Source organism: Orycteropus afer, unplaced genomic scaffold (assembly GCF_000298275.1).
Source record: "Orycteropus afer afer isolate SDZICR_OR568_19922 unplaced genomic scaffold, OryAfe1.0 scaffold00075, whole genome shotgun sequence".
Classification (NCBI taxonomy): Eukaryota; Metazoa; Chordata; class Mammalia; order Tubulidentata; family Orycteropodidae; genus Orycteropus; species Orycteropus afer.
Window position 1 is genome coordinate 9,780,488 of NW_006921662.1, and position 22,748 is coordinate 9,803,235.

Consider the following 22,748-nt stretch of genomic DNA (forward strand, 5'->3'; position numbering starts at 1 on the left):
GTATAACACTGGGCAAGTTGGCTGCAAAGGACCTCCTCAATTGCCAAGGAGCAAGGGTGTCTCCTTGAGGACTGAGGTTTGCCTGACACAAGCCATGATATTTTCAATTGCCTCGTATGCATGTGAGAGCTGGACAATGAATAAGGAAGACTGAAGAAGAATTGATGTTTTTGAGTTGTGCTGCTGGTGAAGAATGCTGAAAGTACCATGGACTGCTAAAAGAACTAACAGATCTGTCCTGGAGGAAATGTAGCCAGAATGCTCCTTGGAAGCAAGAATGGCCAGACTTGTCTCACCTAGTTTGGTCGTGTTGTTAGAAGGTACCATTTCCTGGATAAGGATGTCATGCTCGGTAAAGTGAAGGGTCGACGAAATAGGGGAAGGCCCTCAATGAGGTGGATTGACACAGTGGCAGCGGCAATGGGCTCAAGTATAGCAAGGATCATGGAGCTGGCATGGAACCAAGTGGTGTTTCGTTCTGTGTATAGGGTCGCTATGAGTCTGACACGACTCAACAGCACCTAACAACAACAACATTCATCAGGGATATTGGTCTGTAATTTTCCTTTCTAGTGGTGTCTTAGAGCTCTGGTGGCATACTACCTGAGGCATTTGACTGCTAACCAGAAGGTTGGCGGTTCAAACCCACCAGTCACTCCACAGAAGGAAGACTGGGCAATTTACTTCCATAAAGATTTACTGCCTCGGAAACCTAAAGGGGGTCTCTATCAGTCAGAATCAACTTGATGGCAGTGAGTTTGATTTTTTTAATTTACTGGTGTTTTTGCCTGGTTTTAGTATCAGGGTTATGCTTGCTTCATTAAATGAATTTGAGAGGATTCTATTATTTTCTATGTTCTGGAATAGTTTGAGTAGGATTGGTGTCAGTTCTTCTCTGATTGATAGCATTCTCCAGTGAAACCATCTGGGCCAGGTCTTTTTATTGTTAGTAATTTTTTTATGACCTGTTCTATTTCTCTTTTGTTATGCATGTGTTCAGATTTTCTACCTTAGTCTTTGTTCATTTAGGTAAGTAGTGTGTTTCTAGAAATCTATCCATTTCTTCTAGGTTTTCAATTTTATTGGAGTACAGTTCTTCATAGTATCTTGATACTCTTTTTATATCTGTTGGTTTTCTTGTGACATCACCCATTTCATTTCTTATTCATGTTATTTGCATCTTCTCCTTTTCCTTTGTTATGTTTGCCAGTGGTTTGTCAATTTTATTAGTCTTTTCAAAGAACCAACTTCTAGTCTTGTAGATTTTTTTCTGTTGTCTTTCTCTTTCCTGTTTCATTTATTTCTGCTTTAATCTTTATTATTTCTTTTTTTTCTGGTCACTGTAGTCTCTCCCTCTTTTTTTTTTTTTTTTTGCTCTTTTTCTAATTGTTGGAGTTGCTGTGTTAAGGTGTTGATTTGGGCTCTTTCTTCTTTTTTGATATGTGTATCCATTGATATAAATTGCACTCTGATCACAGTTTTTGCTGTATCCCAAAGATTTTGGTATGTTGTACTTTCATTCTCATTTGATTCAAAGAATTTTTTAATTTCATTTTTTATTTCTTCTGTTACCCAGTTATTTTTAAGGAGGGTGTTATTCAATTTCCATGTGTTTACTCTTTTGGCATTGATCTTCCTAGTGTTGATTTCTAATTTTATAGCACTGTGATCTGAGAAGATGGTTTGCCATATTTTATTGTTTTTAAATTTATTGAGGCTTGCTTTGTGGCCTAACGTGTGGTCTATCCTGGAGAATGTTCCATATGTATTGGAAAAGAATATGTATTGTACTGTTCTTGGGTAAAATGTTCTGTAGATGTCTGTAAGGTCAAGTTGGTTGATTGTATTGTTTAGTTCTTTTGGATCTTTGTTGAGTATCTTTCCCGTTGTTCTATCTTTGATTGAAAGTGGTGTATTAAAGTCTCCTGCTGTTACTGTGAAGTCATTTAATGTTTTTTCAATTCTGTTAAAGTCTGATTTATGTGTTTGGGCTCTTTCACTGGGTATATAAATATTAATTATAGTTATATCCTCTTGTTCAACTGATCCTTTAATCATTATATAATATACTTCCTTGTCTCTTTGGTTTTTGTCTTAAAGTCAGTTTTATCAGAAATTAATATTGCCACTCTTGCTCTTTTTTGATTGCTGTTTGCTTGATACATCTTTTTCCAGCCTTTGATATGTCTGTTTTTTGTCTTTGTGTCTCTAAGATGAGTCTCCTATAGACAGCATATTGATGGGTCATATTTTCTCATCCAGTCTGCAGCTCTCTGTCTCTTGAGTGGTGCATTTAATCCATTTACATTCAGTATAATTTTAGACAAGGATGAATTGATGGGTCCAATTTGACGGCACATAACAATAAAAACAACAATGAATTGATTGATGTCATTTTGTTATTATACCAGTTGCTCTTGTGCAGTTATCAGTACCACTCCTTTTCACTCTCAGAACTGAGTAATAAATTTTATGGTCACCACAGTTATAGAATAAAGAAACTACCTTCTTGCTTTAACTCTGAATGGTAAAACTCCATAAACTAAAGTTCTATTGTTATTTTGTTTATCAGTTATTATTTACTGAATACTTATTACCAGGTATGGTCTCCATGAGTCAGTATTGATTTGACAGCAACAGATTTGGAGTTTTGTTTAGTTTAGTTTATTACCAGGTATTGTTCTAAGTGCCTAACATACATTATCTCATTTAATCCTCAGAACCCTCTCTGTGGAAGATGTCCCTCTGTTACAGATGAGGAAGCTGAGGCTTAGAGACTTTAAATAATTTGTTTAAGGTCACACAGCTAATAAGTGCTGAAACTAGAATTAGAATCCAGTTCTTTCTGACTTCAAAGCTTATATTTTATTGTGTCTATATAATTTAAAATCAAGAATATGTAATTTCTTTGCTGTAAACTTAATGCATAATAAGAATTCTCTATGTCTTTAATGAACCAAGTTAAAGCTTATCATGAGGCTCTATCTGTCCTAAGTCTCAGGAAAAAATAAAAGTTTGAACAAGCATGGTTATGGCAGGATAGCAGAATACTCAGAAACAGAGCAAATGCTCAGTTGTACTATGTGTTCTCATACAGCTCCTACATTCTGCTGCTTCATATTCCTGAGCTTTTGATTTTCCTACATAAACTTTGACTTTGGCTGTTTATCTTAAAAGGGCCATCATTCTCCCTATTTTATTCCCAGCATCAAAAGACTTTTACTAACAAGGTTAATGCTATCTAGTTGCCCCTTGATCAGTTTAGGAATGATTTACCTGGACTGCTACCAGCGTGATGATATTATCAGAGTAGCAGTTCAGAAGCTATTTCCTTTCTGGTTAATAGACTTTATTCCAGTTCAATAACTGTTTATTGAGCCTCTACTACAAATAAACCTCTTGACATAGAAAAAAGCCCTTTTTGAATGCAGCTGCTCTGCTTCTCATTTGGTTGGATTTGACCTCTAACATCTCATCCTGTGCATTATTTCCAGCCTGTCTATCGTCGCCTGAGGTGTCCACCTAAGGCAGACAAACCCACAACACCAGTATCTCCCTCTGCATCAAGACCCTCACTCTATACCAGTTCCCATCTGCTACGGACAAGTAGTAGGTCTTCAGTCCCTGATTCTGAGAATTCAGAGACTGCCACAAACACTGCAAAGGAAATGGACAAAAATGGTATGTAGAGCTTCATAAAATGCAGGTCCATCCCCAGTGCATGTACCCCATTTCCTTAAGACCCATTCTTGTTTTATCTCTGGCCAGAGAGCGAAGAAGCAGATATAGATAATCAGTCCTCCAATAGGCTGTCCATCCGAGACAGGAGGCGGCCCAAGGAACGGCGAAGAGGCACAGGCATCAACTTCTGGACAAATGATGTAAGTGTGTGAGTATGTGCTGGGGTATATCACCTCACCCTTGGCTGCTGTCCTCTCTGTTGAATTTTAAGGAAATATATGCAATATACCGGACTCCTATATAAATTGTGCACTCATTATTTTTTTAAGCAATGAAAAATAGCACTTGCTTTAATTTAAAAAAAGAAAGAGTCCCCATTGGTGCCATGAGTCTTGCAGATTGTCAAGAAATATTACTGAGGAAAAGAATAGAAAGACCCAACTAGTGTGGGACTCATATGGTATATTCCTGCTTGATGCCCAGTGCCTAGAACAGTGCCAAGCACATAGTAAGCACTCAGTAAATGATTGATGAAGAATGAAAAAAAAAATGGAAATTTACAACTATGGAAAAAAATATAATAAATGAATAAGCTTGTCAAGTTTTAGCAGTCCTCCTTAGTCCCTGAAAGTCAAGCTATTAGTCCATGATATCTGAGTATCTCATATAAACAGGGATTAATATTTAAGAGCTATGAAGTTTTCAGAGAACTTAAAATCTCTGACACAAATTTATTTGACTCAATTTTACTCTTTTTGGAGGAAAAAAAACGTAAAACACAGATTGACTTTGGCTTTGAATTGAAGACAGGTACACCAATGTTTACTGACTATAAACAGTACTTTAATTCACTCTCCTCCATAATCTTGTTTTATACGTTCCTCATTCAACCTTGTTACTGGCATTTTGAAAATCAAGCAGCCAATTAACTTGAACAAAGATCTCTGGTTACCAATGGCTCACTCCAAAATTAGATAAACCATTCAATGAAACAAGAAAAAAAGACACTAGTAGTCATCTATTAGAAACTATTCTTTAGATAAAAGTACTTAATTGTTATAGGGCCAAATAGACTGATCATTGTTGACAGAGATGAAATAAAATCTTTCTTTCTTGAGGGTACCTTTTGTCCAACTGTGGTTCCTTTGACATTTTTGACTACAAGTGATGTTCCCAACCTGCCTGCCTATGATAGCTGTTAAAAGAATAGTAACAGAGCATCTCGTTTCTTATGTTTGAAATGTCAAGATGCTTAACTGATGGGAGCTGACCTTATTGCTTTCAAGGATGTCTGTGAGTATTTTTCTCTTGTTTCTCTTCCTCCTTTCTTTTCAGGAGGATGAAACTGATGTTCCTGAAGAGGTGAAAAAGGCACTGGTAAGTGACAAGCCAGTGAGGCATGTCCTTTTAGGGCTCAGCCTTGCTCTTGTGCATACAATTTTAATAGAGGAAAGAACAGTCTCTATGCAGATTGCTCAGTGGACTAATGACTACGTCAGGTTGAGGGGAAGTTTGGAGACAGACATTGCTCTGAGATAGATATATGGCAGGTGTTAGTTGATGATACTATTTTCTTATGTGGTATAACAATGCCTATGGTCTTGAGCAAATTTCTTACATTTCTCTATTTCTGCTGCCTATCTCTAACACAATTACAAGATCTGTCTTCTTTTTTTCTCCTGTGGGTATATTATTGGATTATATAAAGTATTTTGAAATATTTGAAAGAAAAATGAAGAGAGATAGTATTTCCCTTATGGATCTATACTAATAGAGAGGAACATAAATGTGGCTTAGTGTAAAACATCAGACAATCTAAAAGTCATTTATATTTGACTTTGAAATGAGGTTAAACACCTGGCCTCTTATATAACTCAGACCCCTTAAGACCTGGCATCTGACTCTTCTCTGCATTGAAAGGCCTGGGCCCAGCTTTTCTGAAAATACTCCAGGTTCCTATAAGCCATTCAAAGGTTATAAAAAGTTATTAGCTTTCTTATTAATATTATTTTGTGAGAAAGAAGGGATTTGATTTTCACTAAGTGAATTGAGAGAGCATCTACATCTCTATTTGGAATTATATAAAAAGATGGCCTTTTTTGCACCCTACAGTTTATTAAAAGAATGGTCTCAAAATAGATTTTTTTTTTCTCTTTTTGTATTTTGTTCTTGTTGTTGAGAATATACACAGTAAAATTTACACCAATTCAGCAGTTTCTACATATGCAACCTAGTGACAGTGATTGCGTTCTTCGAATTGTGTAACCATCCTCACCCTCCTTTTCAGAGTTTTTCCTCCCCCATTAACATAAATTCATTGCCCACCAAGGTTCCTACCAAATCTTGCGAGTTGCTGTTGTCAGTTTGATCCCACATAGATAGTTCTTAAAAAAGCATAATGCACAAGACAAACGTTTTTTACTGGTTAAGCTAAACTGTTATTTGGTTTTTAGAGTACTTCAGGGACTATTTTGGAATGAAGGTTTAAAGAATATCTCAGGGCAGTAGTTGCAGGGATTCATCCAGCCTTCATGGTTCCACATTGTCCGTAAGAATTTGAAATTGTTCTGTATTTTCCCCTTTTGATCAGGATTCTTCTGTGGAATCTTTGGTAAGTGGACATCATCCAGTTCTTCTGGGCTTATGGCAAAGGAGGCAGTTCTTCATGGAGACAGTTAGCTACACATTCCATATCATCCTCCTATTCCTGACTCTGTTCTTCCTCTGAACCAACATCCAGGAGAAGAGAGACCAATTGTACCTTGGGTGGCTCCTTGTGAGCTTTTAAGACTCCAGGCAGTTCATGTCAAACTAGGAGGTAGAGCAGAAGCATTAAACATGTTACTAGGCCAACTAACTGAAATGTCCCATGAAACCATGACCCTATACCTCCAAACCAAGAAATCAAATTGCATGAAGTTTTTGGTTGTACATAAGCAGCCTTGGCAGCTACTTTTTTTGTTGTTGTTCTGTCATCATTATAAATATATCTATCACACAACTTCTAATCAGTGCAGTATTTCCATTACTGTTAACCACCCCTTCTCCCCCTTCCTCTTGTCCCTATATATTTGCCTTTTCCTGTCTTTTTATGTGAGATCATATACTATTTATCCTTTTGTGATTGACTTATTTCATTCAGCATGTCTTCCAGTTCCATCCATATTGTAGCCTGTATCAAGACTTCATTTCTCCTGCTGACTAAGTAATATTCCATAATATGTGTGTGCCACATTTTGTTTGTCCATTCATCTGCTCATGGGCATTTAAGTTGTTTCCACCTTGAAGCTATTGTGAAAGTGCTGCAGTGAACATTAGTGTACAAGACTGTTTGAGTCTCTGCTTTCATATCTTTTGGGTATATACCTAGAAGTGGAATTGCTGGGTCATATGGTAATCGTATTTTTAGTTTTTTAAGGAACCACCATACTGTTTTCCACAATGGATGCACCATTTGCAATCCCACTAGCAATTGATGAGGGTTCCAGTTTCCCCACATCTTTGCTAACATTTGTCATTTTCTGGGGTTTCTCCTAGTAGGAGTGAAATGGTGTCTCATTGTGGTTTTTATTTGCATCTCTCTGATGACTAATGGTGTTGAGCATCTTTTGATTTGTTTTGTGGCCATTTGAATGTCTTCTTTCATGAAATGTCTATTCAAGTCCTTTGCCCATTTTATGATTGGTTTATTTGTCTTTTTGTTGTTAAGTTTTCAAAGTTTCATATATATTTTGGTTACTAGATTTTTGTTGGATTTATATTTCTGAAGATATTCACTCAGTGAATAGCTTGTTTTTCACTCTCTCAGGATGAATTTAATAACCCATACTGAAAATAAACAACTAACTCATTTTTAGCAGAAGAAATAGAAATCGTACATTGTGTCATTGGCCTGCCTGTATTTTGGTCAAAACCCAAAACCATCAACAGTGGCCTTCTGATAAAACATGCCCATAATGACTAATGGTGACATAGATGAGAATTGTCTACCCTTGATTAAAGCTGGGGCTGTTTGTAAGATGAGTTGTGTTGTGTGAAAATACCAGTATAGAGGTTCCCTTGCCCAGGGGGAGGGATACAAATAACAACTCTTAGATCCTTCAAGGGGCTTAGATTAGAAAGGCTTTTAGATCTCTAGATAAAGAATCTGCGTAATAGATGACAGAGAATTAAAACGGACCATAATCCCTAGAGAGGTAGCCAAACCCTAAACTTGTTCCCATCCAGTCACCTTTACTTACAGCAACCCTATAGGACAGAGTAAAACTGCCCTATAGGGTTTCCAATTTTTACAGGAGCTGACTGCCAGCTACATTTTTCTACCACAAAGTGGCTGGTGGGTTCAAACCACTTTAACAGCTCACTTAAGCACTGCACCACCAGGCTTCTGGAGGGGTATATGTGCCATTTAATCTATAAAGAGAATTATGACAAGGAAGGTTTTGTTGTCATGAATGCCTTTTGTCAGTAAAAAATCTTTGTCTTTACCTTTCTAAACTACTTGGCTGCAATGTAGTGACTTGTATGGTATGGCTTTTCTAGCCATAGTCTTTGTAACTTCCATTGGATTACTGAGTGGGACCATGCAAATATGTGTCAAATTGACTGGGCAGCTGGTAGTAGTTATTTCCTATAATGAGACTGGCAATTAACTCCGTGGTGGAATTTGCTGTGAGCAACTGAGCAGCTACTTTTAAACTCCTGATTGTTAAAGTCATCCACCTGGGGTATTTCTGTTAGTGCAGCACAAAGTAATCTTCTGGGGAAGTTTGTTCTCTCTCAGGTGTATAGAACTCTGATGTTGGGACTGGTTGGTTTTGCCACTCTGCTAGGCTTAAAATGAGCCCTTCTAGAGGCAGAGGGAGAGAGTCTCACTGCCGGTTGAGAGAGATGCCTGGCTGAGAGAGATGCCTGACTGAGACATGGCAGCAGTGGAAACGAGGCATGGAACAGAGCAGCAAACTTACCTGGCCCACAGAGGCAGAGGCCAGGCCAAGAGGCCAAGGGCCAGAGAGTCATGTCTAAGAGCACAGCAGAGGGGACACTGTCTTGATTGAAGAACTGTATCCTGAGCATGTCCCTGAACTTGAGTTGTAGCCTAATGTTTTCCTAATTAACCCCATAATCTGTGAGTTCTGTGTGGCCATTGCAGCAAATTACTGAACCCAGCAAAGAGGGGGTAGGTGTTGCAGGAGAGATGGTTGGTGTCAAGGTTAGTAAAAGGGCTGGAGGGTGGCGGCATGTCTGGCCCCATAGGAATAGCCCTTGGGCTGCTGATGGTGATTCTGTCTTCTTATTGTGTAGTTAGAGGAGATCAAAAGATACTGCCTCCCTGCCACTTTAGCATTGGCATTGGAAAATCCTACCCTAGGGCGCCAACTAAGGAAAATTAAGAGGATCTTGATACTTCCCAGAGAATTTCATTTTAGCACCACTGACTTAAAATTACAGTAAAGACTTTCTGATAGGTGAGGAAAAGCAGAGACTGCTGAGGATTGGCACAAAATTCATTTATTAAGCTGAAAAATATTCCACTCATCCAGTTACTTGAGGCATCTGCTAGTGTTTACCATATGTGAGACAGACTCCAATGTGAGTCTAAGAAAAGTATAAACTACCTATTATCTCTGGACTGGTAACTTTGAATGTATGCAGGCAAGCCAGGGTAGGTACAAAGCATATTCCAAATGTCAGTTTCCAGTCCAGCCAACAGTGTAGAAGGGAAAACTCATTGCAGGTCAGCACAGGGTGAGGCATTTTTTTTAAAAAAAAAGCCTTATGCTCCAGTTTATTTCAGTAAAACTATTACCTATTTTCCTCCCCCTGAGCACTCTCTTCTAACACTAGCAGGCATGATGACATTATCCGTATGGCCCACAGAGCAGCAGTGCTGGTCGTGGCCCAGAGTAAATTGCTGCCATTCTACTTTACGACACTCAGCAGTATCTGATGACCACTCTCTCCATCATCTCCAAGTCCATCCATCAGGCAGCAGAATTGACTCGGCTCACAGCGCAGATGAGTCAGCCGAAAGAATGCATTCTGTTGAAATGGTGCTGTTTAGCTGATTAGCACGGATACTGCTGAGGAGCCAGGCATTCATTTCTTTTCTGGTTTTATGGTTCACCAAAATGGCTTTTGCTTTTGTGGTCACATCAGCTTCCTTTTCTCTCTTGGCTTGCTTCTTAAGGCTGATGGCATCTTTTTTTTTTTTTTTTTTTTATGTTAATTCTCCCCAGTACTCTGAAATCCGATTTTTTAAGCTGAGATATAATTTACAATCAATAAAATACACAGATCTAGATTAACTATGAGTTGGAATCAACTTGATGCAGTAGGTTTGGTTTGGTTGCTTGATGTACTATTTTATGAGTTTTGACAGTTGTATCCTTGAGTATAACCACGACCCAAATCAAGATGTAGAACTTTTCTGTCACTCTTAGAAGGTTCCCTCATGCCCCTTTCCAGTCAATCCCCTGTCCCACCCAGTAGGAACAAACGATAGATTAGAGCTGTCACCAAAGATTAGTACTATCTGTTCTTGAACTTCATATAGATGGAATCATTCAGTAATAATACCTCATTTTAAGAGAAAAGAAACTTCAGTGGTTATTCTATCTTATACCTGCAGTCAGAGTTAGAGCTAGAATGATTCTGAACATATAATTTTTTTCTCTCTTCTTAAAGATGTCCAAAGAAGAGTCTTTAATCTGTCTCACAAATATCAGTAACAACTGCATGGTTAAGAAGATCTTTCTGTTCCTTAACTTAACTATCTGTTAACATCATTGAAGTTTATTTCCCCCCTCCCTTTTTTTTCCCCCTTAATGTACCTAAGGTAGAAAATATAGCCAACATTTATATGCAGATAGGATTTATGACCAGGAGTGGCCCTGGTATTTGTTATCAACAGAGTCTGTGATAGAGGAGAAACCACACATACATTGCTGGTTACACTGGGGAACAGTGCTTAGAATGCTGAGGACTTTGCTTAAACCCAGCATAGTGCATGGTTTTAGTCAAAATACATCCTCCACTGGTAAATTCATGAGCCAGTGAGACTGACAATGAATACATAATTTGAAGTCTTAGCACCCCTTTGACAGATGTGTTTGAAGCAATTTTGTCTAGTCATTTCATTAAGTATGTGACAGAAGTCTTAATATATTCTTTGTCTTACTAAGTGAAAAAGAAAATGAATCTGAATCTTAATGTGAGAAAGAAGGTTCTTCCAGTCATACTTGAAAATGGTTTTATATTCAGGAGTGTGATTTTTTTTTTTTTTTTTTAACTAGTAGTAATTTCACAGAATATTTGTTCTATAAGGGCCAGTTATAGGCACAGTACAGAAGGTGATGGCCATTTGGGTTCTTTTTGCCTTTTTTACTCACATCTTTGGTCTGTCTTCCTTTTGTTTAATATTGAGCTTTATCTACTATATTCTTACTGCCTTCCCCCATATTAAGGATTTACTCCTTTGGAGCAGACTATTTCTCCAGCCAATCTGATGTATAATTGAATTTAATCACTAGAGGGCACAAGTGGTCAACAGAAAAGATGGTGAACTTGCAGAATGGTACTTTAAAGAAGCTAAGCAAAAGACAAATTACTTTTGTTTTAAAAAAATTTTTTTAAGAACCCAGTTCAATATAGTATAGTTACCTGTCCTCCAACTTTTAGTATCTTAGATTTAGAAGGGAATTTAAAGATAATTTGGTTTTGGAACCTCATTATACAGTTAAGAAAACTGAGGCCTGTTGTTGTTGTTATGTGCCGTCGAGTCGGACCCAACTCATAGCAACCCCTCCTTGGGTTTCCGAGGCAGTATCTCTACGGAAATACATTGCCCAACCTTCCTTCCAAGGAGTGACTGGTGGGTTTGAACTGCCAGCCTTCTGGTTAGCAGTCAAGTCCCTTAGGCAGTACACTACCAGAGCTCGCACTGAGGCCTAGGGAAGTAAAGAATTGTTTGGGGCCATACAAGCTCTGCTAGATGAGCACCCTGTACCCTGCATCAGGGAACTTTTTATTTGATTGCAATGGAGGAGACCCCAGATTAAGGCTTGCATCCTTTTCCATTCTGTTTATCCATTTGGATTTTTTACTCAGCAAGTTACACATTTGAATTGACTTGCTACTGCATCTCACCTGCTTAAATGAAGGAGCATCTTCTTGAAGGACACCTTAAAAGCCTACTGCCAAAGGGGCAGGGAGGCCTCATCTTCTGACCTCCTCTAACCCCACAAGAGGAAGACAGAATTACCATCAGTAGCCCAAGGCTTATCCCTGCTAGGTCAGACATGCTGCCTCCCTCCAGCCCTTTCACCAACTCTGACACTAACCGTTCCTCCTGCAGCACCCACCCCCCTCTCCGCTGGGTTCAATAATTTGCTGCAGTGGCCACACAGAACTCACAGATTATGGGGGTTATTAGGGAAGCAACAGGCTACATACAGTTCAAGTTCAGGAACATGCTCAGTCTCTCTCAGCCCGCAGTCTCTCAGTCTCTCTCCCAGCAGTGTACATCTCTCAGTGTCTTTCTCTCAGCAATGCATGTCTCTCAGTGGCTTTTTCTCAGCAGTGCATGTCTCTTGGTGTCTCTTTCTCAGCAGCATGTGTCTCTCAGGAGCACATTCTTTCAGCAGCACGTCTTTCTCAGCCAGCAGTCAGAGAGACTCCCTCTGCCTCTAAGAGGGCTCCTTTTTGAACTTGGCAGAGTGGCCAGACTAACCAATCTCAACATCAGAATTCTATACACCTGAGAGAGAGTGAACTTCCCAGAAAATTACTTGGTGCTACACTGAAGCATAGTGGCTAAGGCACTTGACTGCTAACCAAAAGGCTGGCGGTCCAAACCCACCAGCCACTCCTCGGAAGGAAGATGGGGCAATCTACTTCCGTAGTGATACTGCCTTGGAAACCCAAGGAGGGGTCGCTATGGGTCGGGTTTGACTCGATAGCACATAACAACAACAACAACACACTCAACAGAAATACCACAGGTGGATAACTTTAACAATCAGGAGCTACTCAGTTGCTCATGGCAAATTCCACCATGGAGTTTACAAAGACTTATGGCTAGAAAAGCCACACTATGTAATTTACTACACCGGACCTACTCAGAGTGTTAATATTCATTGTGTAGAGCTTCACATTCTGCTACTGAAGTAAGAATTTCCATACTTTAGTTAGGAAAATGCTTTTTTCCCCCTACAGTTCCTGTTGCTTTTAGCCAAATCAGGCAGCACTCAGTCTGAACAACATCACTAAAACTTTCCCCTCAAAGTTAGTGTACCTGCCCCAGTCCAGAATGGAACCAGTAGATCTGGATTACTAATCAACCTTCAAAATGCACTGCTAAAAAAGACATTGTTAAGGAATTACTGATTCATGGATATCAAGATACCTACCTTAGATAACCAGTGGCATGCTAGTTCAGAGATCTGTTATAAAAGTATTCTAAGAGGGATGATCAATTAAATGTAAAATTTTCAAACTAAATAAAAGGAAAAAAAAAAACTGAAATTTAATGGCAAAACTTAATTTTGAACTTAGATTTAGCAGAAAATAAAATTTGCCTTGGAAGCCACCTGGCCCCAGAAATGTCTCTGATAATAAAAGTCACTTAATACATTTCCCATTTTGTCCTGTCTTCCCCTTTATAAGCTCCTTCCATTTGTTCTTTCAACAGGAATTTAAGTGCCTGGAGATGCAACAATGAACAAAATTGGCAAAAAGCTCTGCTATTATGAAGTTTACATTCTAATGAGAGAGGTAGACAATAAATATAATAAATGTATAAAGTATATAGTATGCTTAAAGATGGTAAGTTTATGGAAAACTGTATAGAAGAGGGTTAAAAAAAATAGAAGCAGCAAGATTATATAGGTTTGCCATTATAAGTAGAGTGGTCAGCACAGTCTTCACTGAGAAAGTATTATTTGAGCCTAGACTTAAAAGGAAGTGAGGGGAGGTACCATGTGGATATATAAGGGTATGCAGCGTTACTGCCAGAGGGAATAGCAGTTGCAGAGACCCCAGGCAGGAGTGTACCCAGTATGCTTGAGAACCAGTGAAGAGAGGGGTGTGGCTGGAGCAGATGAGCAAGAGGGTAAGATGACATAGACTTAATAAGTCATTCACTTTTGACCTGAGTGAGTGACTAGCTATTGTTGAATTTTGAACAGAACAGTGGTATGATTATACTTATATTTTTAAGAGCTATTCTGGCTGCTATTCTGAGAATATAAGGGGACATGAGTAGAAGCAGGAACATCAGACAGGAAGCAGTAATACAGAGAAAAACTGATGGTGGTTTAGACCAGAATGATACCAGACAGTAAAGATAACTGACAATATGTTCGGGGTCTATTTTGAAGATAGAACCAACAAGATTGGCTATTGGATTGATATAAGTTGAGAGAAACAGGGGCTAAGGTTGACACCAAGACATTTAGCCTGAGACAACTGAAAAGATGAAGTTTTCATTAACTGAGATAGTTTTCATTAACTGGGGAAGACATTGAGATGAATAGATTTAGTAGGGGAAGAACAGGGGTGTGGTTTTGGTTTTAGAAATGTTAACGGGAGTGCTACCTAGAAGTGAGGAAGGTGAGACGTCAGCTTGCTTTCTTTGGACACATCATCAGAACAGACCGAGTGCAAGAAAAGGACATCATGTTTGGTAGATGGTCATTGAAAACAAGGGTAACTCTCAGTGAGATGGATTGATACAGTAGCCACAACAGTGGACACAAACATGCCAACAACCATGATGATGGCACCGGCCTGGGCACCATTTCATTCTGTTAAAATAACATGAATTGGAGCCAACTTGATGGCAACTAACAAGAACGCATTTAATATTCTGACTGACATTCATGTGTTAAAGCCAAGAGGACAGTTGGACTTTGGAGTCTGGAGTTCAGATGAGAAGTCCAGGCTGCTTGTATAAACTTGGATTTCAGTAGAAATAAAGATTGTATTTAAAACCATGAGACACAGTGAGATCCCCAAGAGAATGAATGTAGACAGAGGGAAGGCTCAAGGACAGAGCCCAGGGGCTCTTCAAAGTTAAAAATGAGCAGAAGGGAGAATGAGCAAAGGAAATTGAGGAGTCCTAGCATTTGACTCTAGGAGCTCTGGTAGCATAGCGCATAAGGCACTTGACTGCTAACCAGAAGGCTGGAGGTTCAAACCCACCAGCCACTCCTAGGAAGGAAGATGGGACAATCTACTTCCATAGTGATACAGCCTCGGAAACCCAAGGAGGGGTCGCCATGAGTCAGGTCCGACTTGATGGCACACAACAATAGCAGCATTTGACTCTAAGAATTAAGTGCAGTTTTCCCCTTTCTTCAAAACAAAATCAAACAACACAGAGCAGTAAGTAGTTTTGTTGTTTCACCATTTTTCCTCAACTTGTATAGGGGTTATCTGTGAAATCTCCTTGGCCTTTTTATAAGAGAGCCATGCAGTTGGTATGGAGAGCTGATATCTCAGAGCATCCTCTGACATCTTTTGAAAAAGTCACCCCAAGCCACCTCTCTGCAAATCTCTTCAAGAGAGCTTTGAAGTTTGAGTGTCTGAAGACTGTTCTTATTATTACATCAGAGGAATTCTATTGATTATCCATGCTTACAAATGAGTTTTTTTTTTTTTTTTTTTTTCTAAAACTGGATTCACCTCTCAGTCCTCTTTGTGTTTCCGAATTTCCTCAGCTCTGTTACATCTTTGAAAATCTACCACTTCCATTTTAGTTAAGAAGAGGTTTTCTTTGACAGACCTTTATTTCTAGGTATAATTGTATTACTAAAATCTGATTTAGCTGTGTGATGGCTAGAATGGCAATTATAGACTTGGGATTTTAGAGCTCAAAGAAACTTTCAAGTCCATCTAGTTAGCCTTCTCATTTTAAGAATGACTAAGGCCTAGGGAGATCAATTGCCAGGCGCATCTGGCTATATTCCCAGTCCATGCCTGTTACACTGCCTTTGGTTGAATCTTTTAATCTTTGTATCTGTTATATATCTTATGTCATATATTGTTATGACAAATATTATAGCATGGTGGTTAAGAGTATAGACCCAGGAGCTAGACTCCCTGGGTTCAAACCCCAGCTCTGCCACTTAACTGCTTTGGATAAGTTACTTAACCTCTCTGCATCAGTATCCTCATCTCTAAAGTGGGGATAATGTGTTAATACATTTCACTTGTTAGAAGTAATTGAGATCCATTCAAATTATTTTCCAAATCTATAGTCTTCTAAGGAGCTCTGGTGGCATAGTGGATAAGGGACTTGAGTGCTAACCATGAAAGCAGTTCAAACCCACCAGCTGCTCTGCAAAAGGAAGATGGGCCGATCTACTTTTGTAAAGATTTACAGCTTCAGAAACCCAGCGGTGGTCACTGTGAATCGGAAACGGCTCAATGATAAGTGTTTTTTTTTTTTTTTCTTTTTAAGTAGGCTTCTAAGTCTGGTTGAAAATAAGGGTTTTTTTTTGGAAATTTTCATTGTTTTTACATTTTACAATTATTTATTAATTTGTCCTTAAAGAACAGTTTATTTGAAGAGTCAGAAAAATACCCAGATTCCCCTATAATTCCAGCATACGCCTTTTTCTGACACATACCTGAGGAATTTTGAGGAATAAGTTTTCATAGGGATTGCTGAAGTAGGGGGAAAGAGATGGATGGAAGGGAAAGAACAGTGATTAAAGTTTCAAATTTTGTTCATACTCAATGAGTACCTGATCAAACCAAGTCCCTACAAATTTCTTTGGCAAATTTCTGAGACTTTCATTTTCTGCCTAAATTACCCCCTTCATTTGTGCGCCGCTGCCTCCCGAATGGTCTGGTTTCATAGATCTTTGCTATTTGCCTCCACCCTCTTTCTTCAAATAAATAACAGCCCTTTTTCTTACTTGCTTTAAGTTTTTGCAGCTTTGCTTCTGGGTGTTTGCTGGATGTTTTCTCGTCTCACACGCAATATTTTTTAATCTTATAAAGCCCTTTTATCTGCTGGAAGGCATCCAGCTTTTTTTGTTTCCACTCTCCACCACTGGGCAGTATCTTTGCTGTTCTCCTTTTAGGTAAAATCCTAGGTCCGTTTTGCTTTCCCCTCTCTCTGGTGCCTGATTGCCTAATATGGTAAGGTATGTCCCAGACAAGACTGCGTTGTTGAGATAGAACAGCAGTTTGACTAAGTTTAAAGACTTGGTAGGTGAGCTATCGGAATTAGTTATTTATGTGGTAAGGTATCATTGTTATTTTTAATAATATACCTTATAAGAACCACAAGCCTCTTTTGTGTTTAACAATGAAAGGATAATAAAAAGATATTTTTTCTCCCTGTAATCTCTCTATCTTCAGGTAGATGAGGGAAAAAGGGCAGAGTAGTCAGTTTAACCCCAGAATAAAAATGCTTTTAAGGAGAAGTTTAAGAAATTGATAACCTGATAATGCTTATAAGGATATAAGAAGTAGAACTAGGTTTAATAAGCTATGGCTATTATGAGCAGTTGTTTTAGCCAGCCTCTAGGAATTGGCAGGCATTCCACATGTAGAAAAGCAAGTGTCCTAGATTTGTACAATTGATGACAATGGGCCGTCCCAAGGAGGAGAAATAGCAGCCAACCAGTTCTGTGTGGGGGAAGCAGCCTTTTATCTGGTGTATATTGAACAATCTTCTCTAATGGTTGACTCCACCTTGGCCTGGAAGGATCTTTCCTTTCACTGTACATTAGCTCTTGCTTTTGCAACTGCAGTTTCTTAAAATACTGCAGATTCTGATTTTCTATATATGGGTCGTACTTGTGTGTTGCTCTAGCCCAAGCTGTATAAACCATCTTAAGAACAAAGTTTCTTTTGGAATCTTCCTTTTAAGGTCTCTATTAATTTTGAGTCATGCTGTTGCCAAGGAAATCTCAGTAATCAAAGCTCACATATATTCCTTTGAGACCCTGTAATTTTTAAACGCACTGTCCCATTACATCAGTGAATTCTGCTTTAGTCAGAAATCTCTTAACAGATAGAATAAATAGCACTTCAAGGTATCTGTTTGGGCTTCTCTCAAACATCCTATCCAGAGATGCAGGTTTATCAGCTACTAAGGAAGGATAGTATAGTTAACCTCTTGACCCTTTTTTCTTCCTGTTTCTTTCTTCTCTTCCTTCCAGCTGCCTTCAAGATAATTAGTTTGTGTTAGCTACCTGTTGCCCTGTGTACTTTTGTTGGATGGACAGTGAAGAGCTTGAAATTCTGCTCAAATTTTTTTTCTATGGTAACAGAATGTAAGATATTTCATTATATAAAAAAATAGGTATAGAAAAGTATAAAGCAGTGGTTCTTATAAGCAGTAACATTTCAGGAGAGGGTTGTAAAAATGAATAAGGTACTTTCAGGGGTCACAGTGATGGAGATGTTCTACATACATTTAATAGTCGGGGGCTAAATTTCGTCCAATATCCCATATAACAGTAACAACAACAAAAATTTATTTTAGCTCACTTGACTTTTTGGTGTCTGACTGCACAGTCATAGAAGATGAAAACCTATTTTCTGAGTCTAAAACCAAACTTGATTTTACATATCAATTCTTTTTTTCCCCTAAAAGTGCAATTACCATGTAAATTGGAGGAAATTGTACCTAGTTTTACTCATCATTGATCCCAATGCCATTTGTATAATGACAACATTATACAATGCAGTCTTCAAATCTACATTTGACCTCTGCCTTTATAATGACCCTATAATTATAATGACTGCTAACCAGAAGGCTGGTGGTTCAAACCCACCAGCCACTCAGAAGGAAGGTTGGGCAATCACTACTTCCGTAGTGATACTGCCTGGGTGCCTCGGAAACCCAGTAAACAGGGGTCAGCAGTGAGGTTTTTTTTTTTTTATGATGGTCATAAGCCTTTGGCTAGTTTATTATGCCGTGTAATGTCATTGGGCTTAAGCATTTACACATAAAAACCCATATTTTATTATAAATTATTTCTTCTTCATATTGTATTACTAACTTTCTATGATTTTAGTTGAGTCTTATAGCTATGTATCAGGGTATAAAGGTGGGGTGTTAGAAAATATTTGTTATAAACAAGATATTGTTTCTGCTATAAAGAACGGGGGTGGAAATGCCTATTACCATTCAGACAAAATTAGTGTTAACATTCTTGTGAATTTCCTCTTGGTATTTTTCCAAAGCTTAAAAAAAAAAAAATTCAAGACCATATAATGACATTCTTAAGAAAAGGATCATTTTCAGTATGAGCAATTCTGGGACCCACCCCATCATTACCTTGATGAAATCTTGAGGCTGTCTTCAAAGCACTTGGGTTCAACTCTTTTATCAAAGTAGTCCATACTGTGATGGCTTTGATCATAGAGAACCTCCAGGAGTAATTGTTCCCCCTTGAGTCAGAGTATAAGTGTTACCTTGGTTACAAAAGTATACATTTCTTCTTTTGATAGCATGGCTGGAGAGCCTTAACCATGGCTTAGGCTTAGCTAATATCAGCGTTCTAGTCCCATGATTGAGGTAGAAAGCATAGTGTTGGATTTGCAGCTCCTTTTGAGCAAATAGAGTGGTTATGGATTTGCCCCAGCACAAATGTTGAGCTTGAGGCACTAACAGATGTTGCTCTTAAAAGTGTTGTTTTGGTAGTATCTGAAAGAAAGGGTAGTTTGTGTAAAAATGTAAAGATAAGTAATCACAATTTACCAGTTTTAATTTTTCTCTAGTCCATCTCAGTTTTCAATCAAGCAAGTTCAAGAATCAGATAGCAGCTGTTTAACAGCATGAGTTTCTTTCATAGAGAAACCATAGTTTTGCATCCCAGGTATCCTTTAATGTTGTTGTTATGTGCCATCAAGTTGGACCCGACTCATAGTGATCCGACTTTGGGTTTCCAAGGCGGTATCACTACAGAAGTAGATTGCCCAACGTTCCTTCCAAGGAGTGGCTGGTGGGTTTGAACCACCAGCCTTCTGGTTAGCAGTCAAGTGCCTTAGGCACTGCACTACCAGAGCTCCAGTATCCTTTAAAGGTACATAAATATTCACACAGGTGTGCCTTAACAGAGTGTGTGATTTTAAAAAGGCTTGACTTTTTTTATAATTAAATATGTGTTTACATTTTCTTACAACCTGAACTGTGACACCCTAAAATATGTTCATGTTATTGGCTACTGAGAGGAAATAAAGGATATTTTAAAAAAACCGCTGGCATATTAATACCTCAAAATAAATATTAATTATGGCCTTGGAGCCTGTGTTGTTGTGCTTAGCCACCATCGAATCAGCCTCTGACTCATGGTGACCCCACACACAGTGGAACAGAACACCACCCCATCTTGCGACTTCCCCATGATAGTTGACTGCTGTGATCCATATGTGGTAGCTGCACCAGAGAAAAGCATGAGAAAACACCCCTCACCCCATAAACAGGATGCACCTGAGAAAAACACCCCTCACCCCCCTCCTTGAAACAGGATGCACCTGAGAAAAACACCTCTCACCCCATAAACAAGATGCACTTGAGAAAAACACCCCTCCCCCATAAACAGGATATACCTGAGAAAAACACCCCTCACCCCCCCCTTGAAACAGGATGCACCTGAGAAAAACACCCCTCCCCCCCATAAACAAGATGCACCTGAGAAAAACACCCCTCCCCCATAAACAGGATGCACCTGAGGAAAACACCCCTCCCCCCCATAAACAGGATGCACCTGTGAAAAACACTGTCCTGAGTCTCTGAAATAAGGAGTTAAAAAAAACCATTTCCACGTGTCAGGAAGTGATTCTAACCTTTATAACTCTGGTCCCACGGGAGAATAAGGACTGCAGCCTAGGAGTGCACTTCAGCTCCTTGTAGTCGGTTAGCCTGAATAAAACCTTTCTTTAAAAACACGGACATTATAGTGGCTATTATTTTAATTGGAACCCATAATACATAGAGTTTTCATTGGGTGATTTGCAGAAGTAGATTGCCAGGCCTTTCTTCTTAGTTATATTAGTCTGGAAATTCTGCTGAAACCTGTTCAGCATCGTAGCAACACTCAAACCTTCACTGACAGACAAGGTAGTGGTGGCTGCAACATGAGGTGCATTGACTGAGACTTGAACCTAGGTCTCCTACATGGAAGGCGATATTGCTCTTGTTACGTTTCAGAAAATTTTTTTCAGGTAATAGAAGCTTTTAAGGGGAAGAAAAATAACTTGCTTGGATATCACCAAATAGAACATTTTATACTCTAAGATAGTATTGTACTTAGTAGTTGGGGGACTTTGAAAAGTGATATGCCAAGGTGGTGGATCATTGGCGTGTCTATTGTGACTTAATGCCGAGTTTCTTACTTCTCCAAATGTCTGGTATAGCGACTTGCTGGCTGTTGTGGAAGGGCCAGTGCTGTGCCTCTTCTGAGGCCCACAGAGAGGGAAAATGTTTAAGCTTATTCTCCAGCAGTATGTATTAAGGGAGGAACCATGGCAGCAGGCCAGCCGAGTCTTCATCTTTGGCACATAATGCTCTAGGTCGGGGTCAGCAAACCATTTTTTTTTTAAAGGATCAGATAGTAAATATTTTTGGCTCTGCAGGCCATATGGTCTGTGGCAAGTTCTACTGTTATAAAGGGGAAGTAGCCATAGACATTTATATAAACAAGTGATCATAGCTATATTCCAATAAAACTTTCTTTATAAAAACAGGCCAGTGAACCTGGATTTGGCCCTCAGGTCAGACCAGTATGCCAGCCCCTGCTCTAGGTTATTGATTCCTGAAGTGTTTGCTGATATCAGCGTGATTCCAAATGTCAGTTTTCCTTTCATCTAAGCAGTTCTCCAATAATATAGCATTTTTTCCAATTCCCCTGGTTCTTTAGCATCAGCAGTAGTTTAGGGGCAAGGGAGGTCATCTGTTTGGAGGGATATGTGTTCGTTGTTCTCTCTTGGAAAAGCATTAATGAGTTTTGGTCATGCTGTAGGAAACAAACTGTGAAGCTTCCTGAATGAAGGTGGAGGGCAGGGAGTGGGGAGTTGCCTCCATGTCATTTTAAATGCAGTTTCTCTGTTCTGTTTTCAGCTCATTATCCTTTGAGGAGAATGTCTAAAATGGTTTTTCAGTGTGGCCCTATCTGTTTTTCTCACCTGATCTTATCCCTTCTCACAAAGACCTCTCTTTGAGGTTAGCTAAGTTTGCAGATTTGAGGATATGTAATCAAAGACATTTGAGAAATTCAGCTTTTTGTAGATGATGACCATAAAAGTCAGTTTGCCTTTAAGGCTCACAGATTCCTGTATGAATGTCTGTCAGAAAACTGTTAATTGCTGTCCTTCACTTTAATTGCTGGTTGTCATTTGAATTCCTTAGTCAGGAGTAGCTTTTGGAATTTATTAGTCTTCTTGCCTTGTCAACTTTCAGTCTACTGAATATATGCAGGAGAACTTTTGTGGGGTTTGCAGAGGGAGTGACAGAAATTTTCAAAGCTTTGACTCTGTGTTTACTTGAAATAATAGGTAAGAGGAGTGGATTTTTGGAAAGAAAAACTCAAATTTTGATTCTTCGACAACTTTAAGAAAAAAATAATGGAAACTAACATTAATATGTCATAGTAAGATTTATAGCAGGAGTAGAAATTGAGTGTGGGTTGACAGAATTTATTTCCTAAGTAAACAAAGCCAGATCCTTTCTGGAGAATCAGACTTCATATTGTTTGAGAAGGCCTCTCTTAGGTCACTGGCTCTATATAGTGCTCTGGAATAAAACTAATGAAATATTATTAGGGCAACTTTTAAATCTTTTATAGAGTCCTTGACTTAGAGTGAAGGGCAAGTTTGGATACTGATAGCCAGCAAACCAAGCCATTTTCAATGATGATGACCTAATAAGTAAAGCTTCTATAATAGTCTTCCTCAGACTTGTCAGTAAGAATTACTGGAGTCGATTGTTTATGATACAGATTTTCAGTTGTGTGTCAACTTGGCTGGGCCTGGTTGAGTGGCTGGGCAGCTGGTGGTAGTTATTCCCCATGATGAGACTGGCAATCAACTCCATGGTGGGATCT

At 38.9% G+C, this 22,748-nt stretch overlaps 1 protein-coding gene across 1 annotated transcript in view; it reads left to right on the forward strand.

The window, feature by feature from the left end:
* Positions 1–22,748, forward strand: part of PPP1R12B (protein phosphatase 1 regulatory subunit 12B) — a 322,390-nt gene that overhangs the window by 201,409 nt on the left and 98,233 nt on the right. Inside the window, exons 17-19 of the mRNA XM_042780984.1 lie at positions 3,495–3,681; positions 3,769–3,881; positions 5,017–5,058. Of these exons, the coding sequence (XP_042636918.1) occupies positions 3,495–3,681; positions 3,769–3,881; positions 5,017–5,058 (342 nt within the window). The remainder of the gene's footprint in view (positions 1–3,494; positions 3,682–3,768; positions 3,882–5,016; positions 5,059–22,748) is intronic.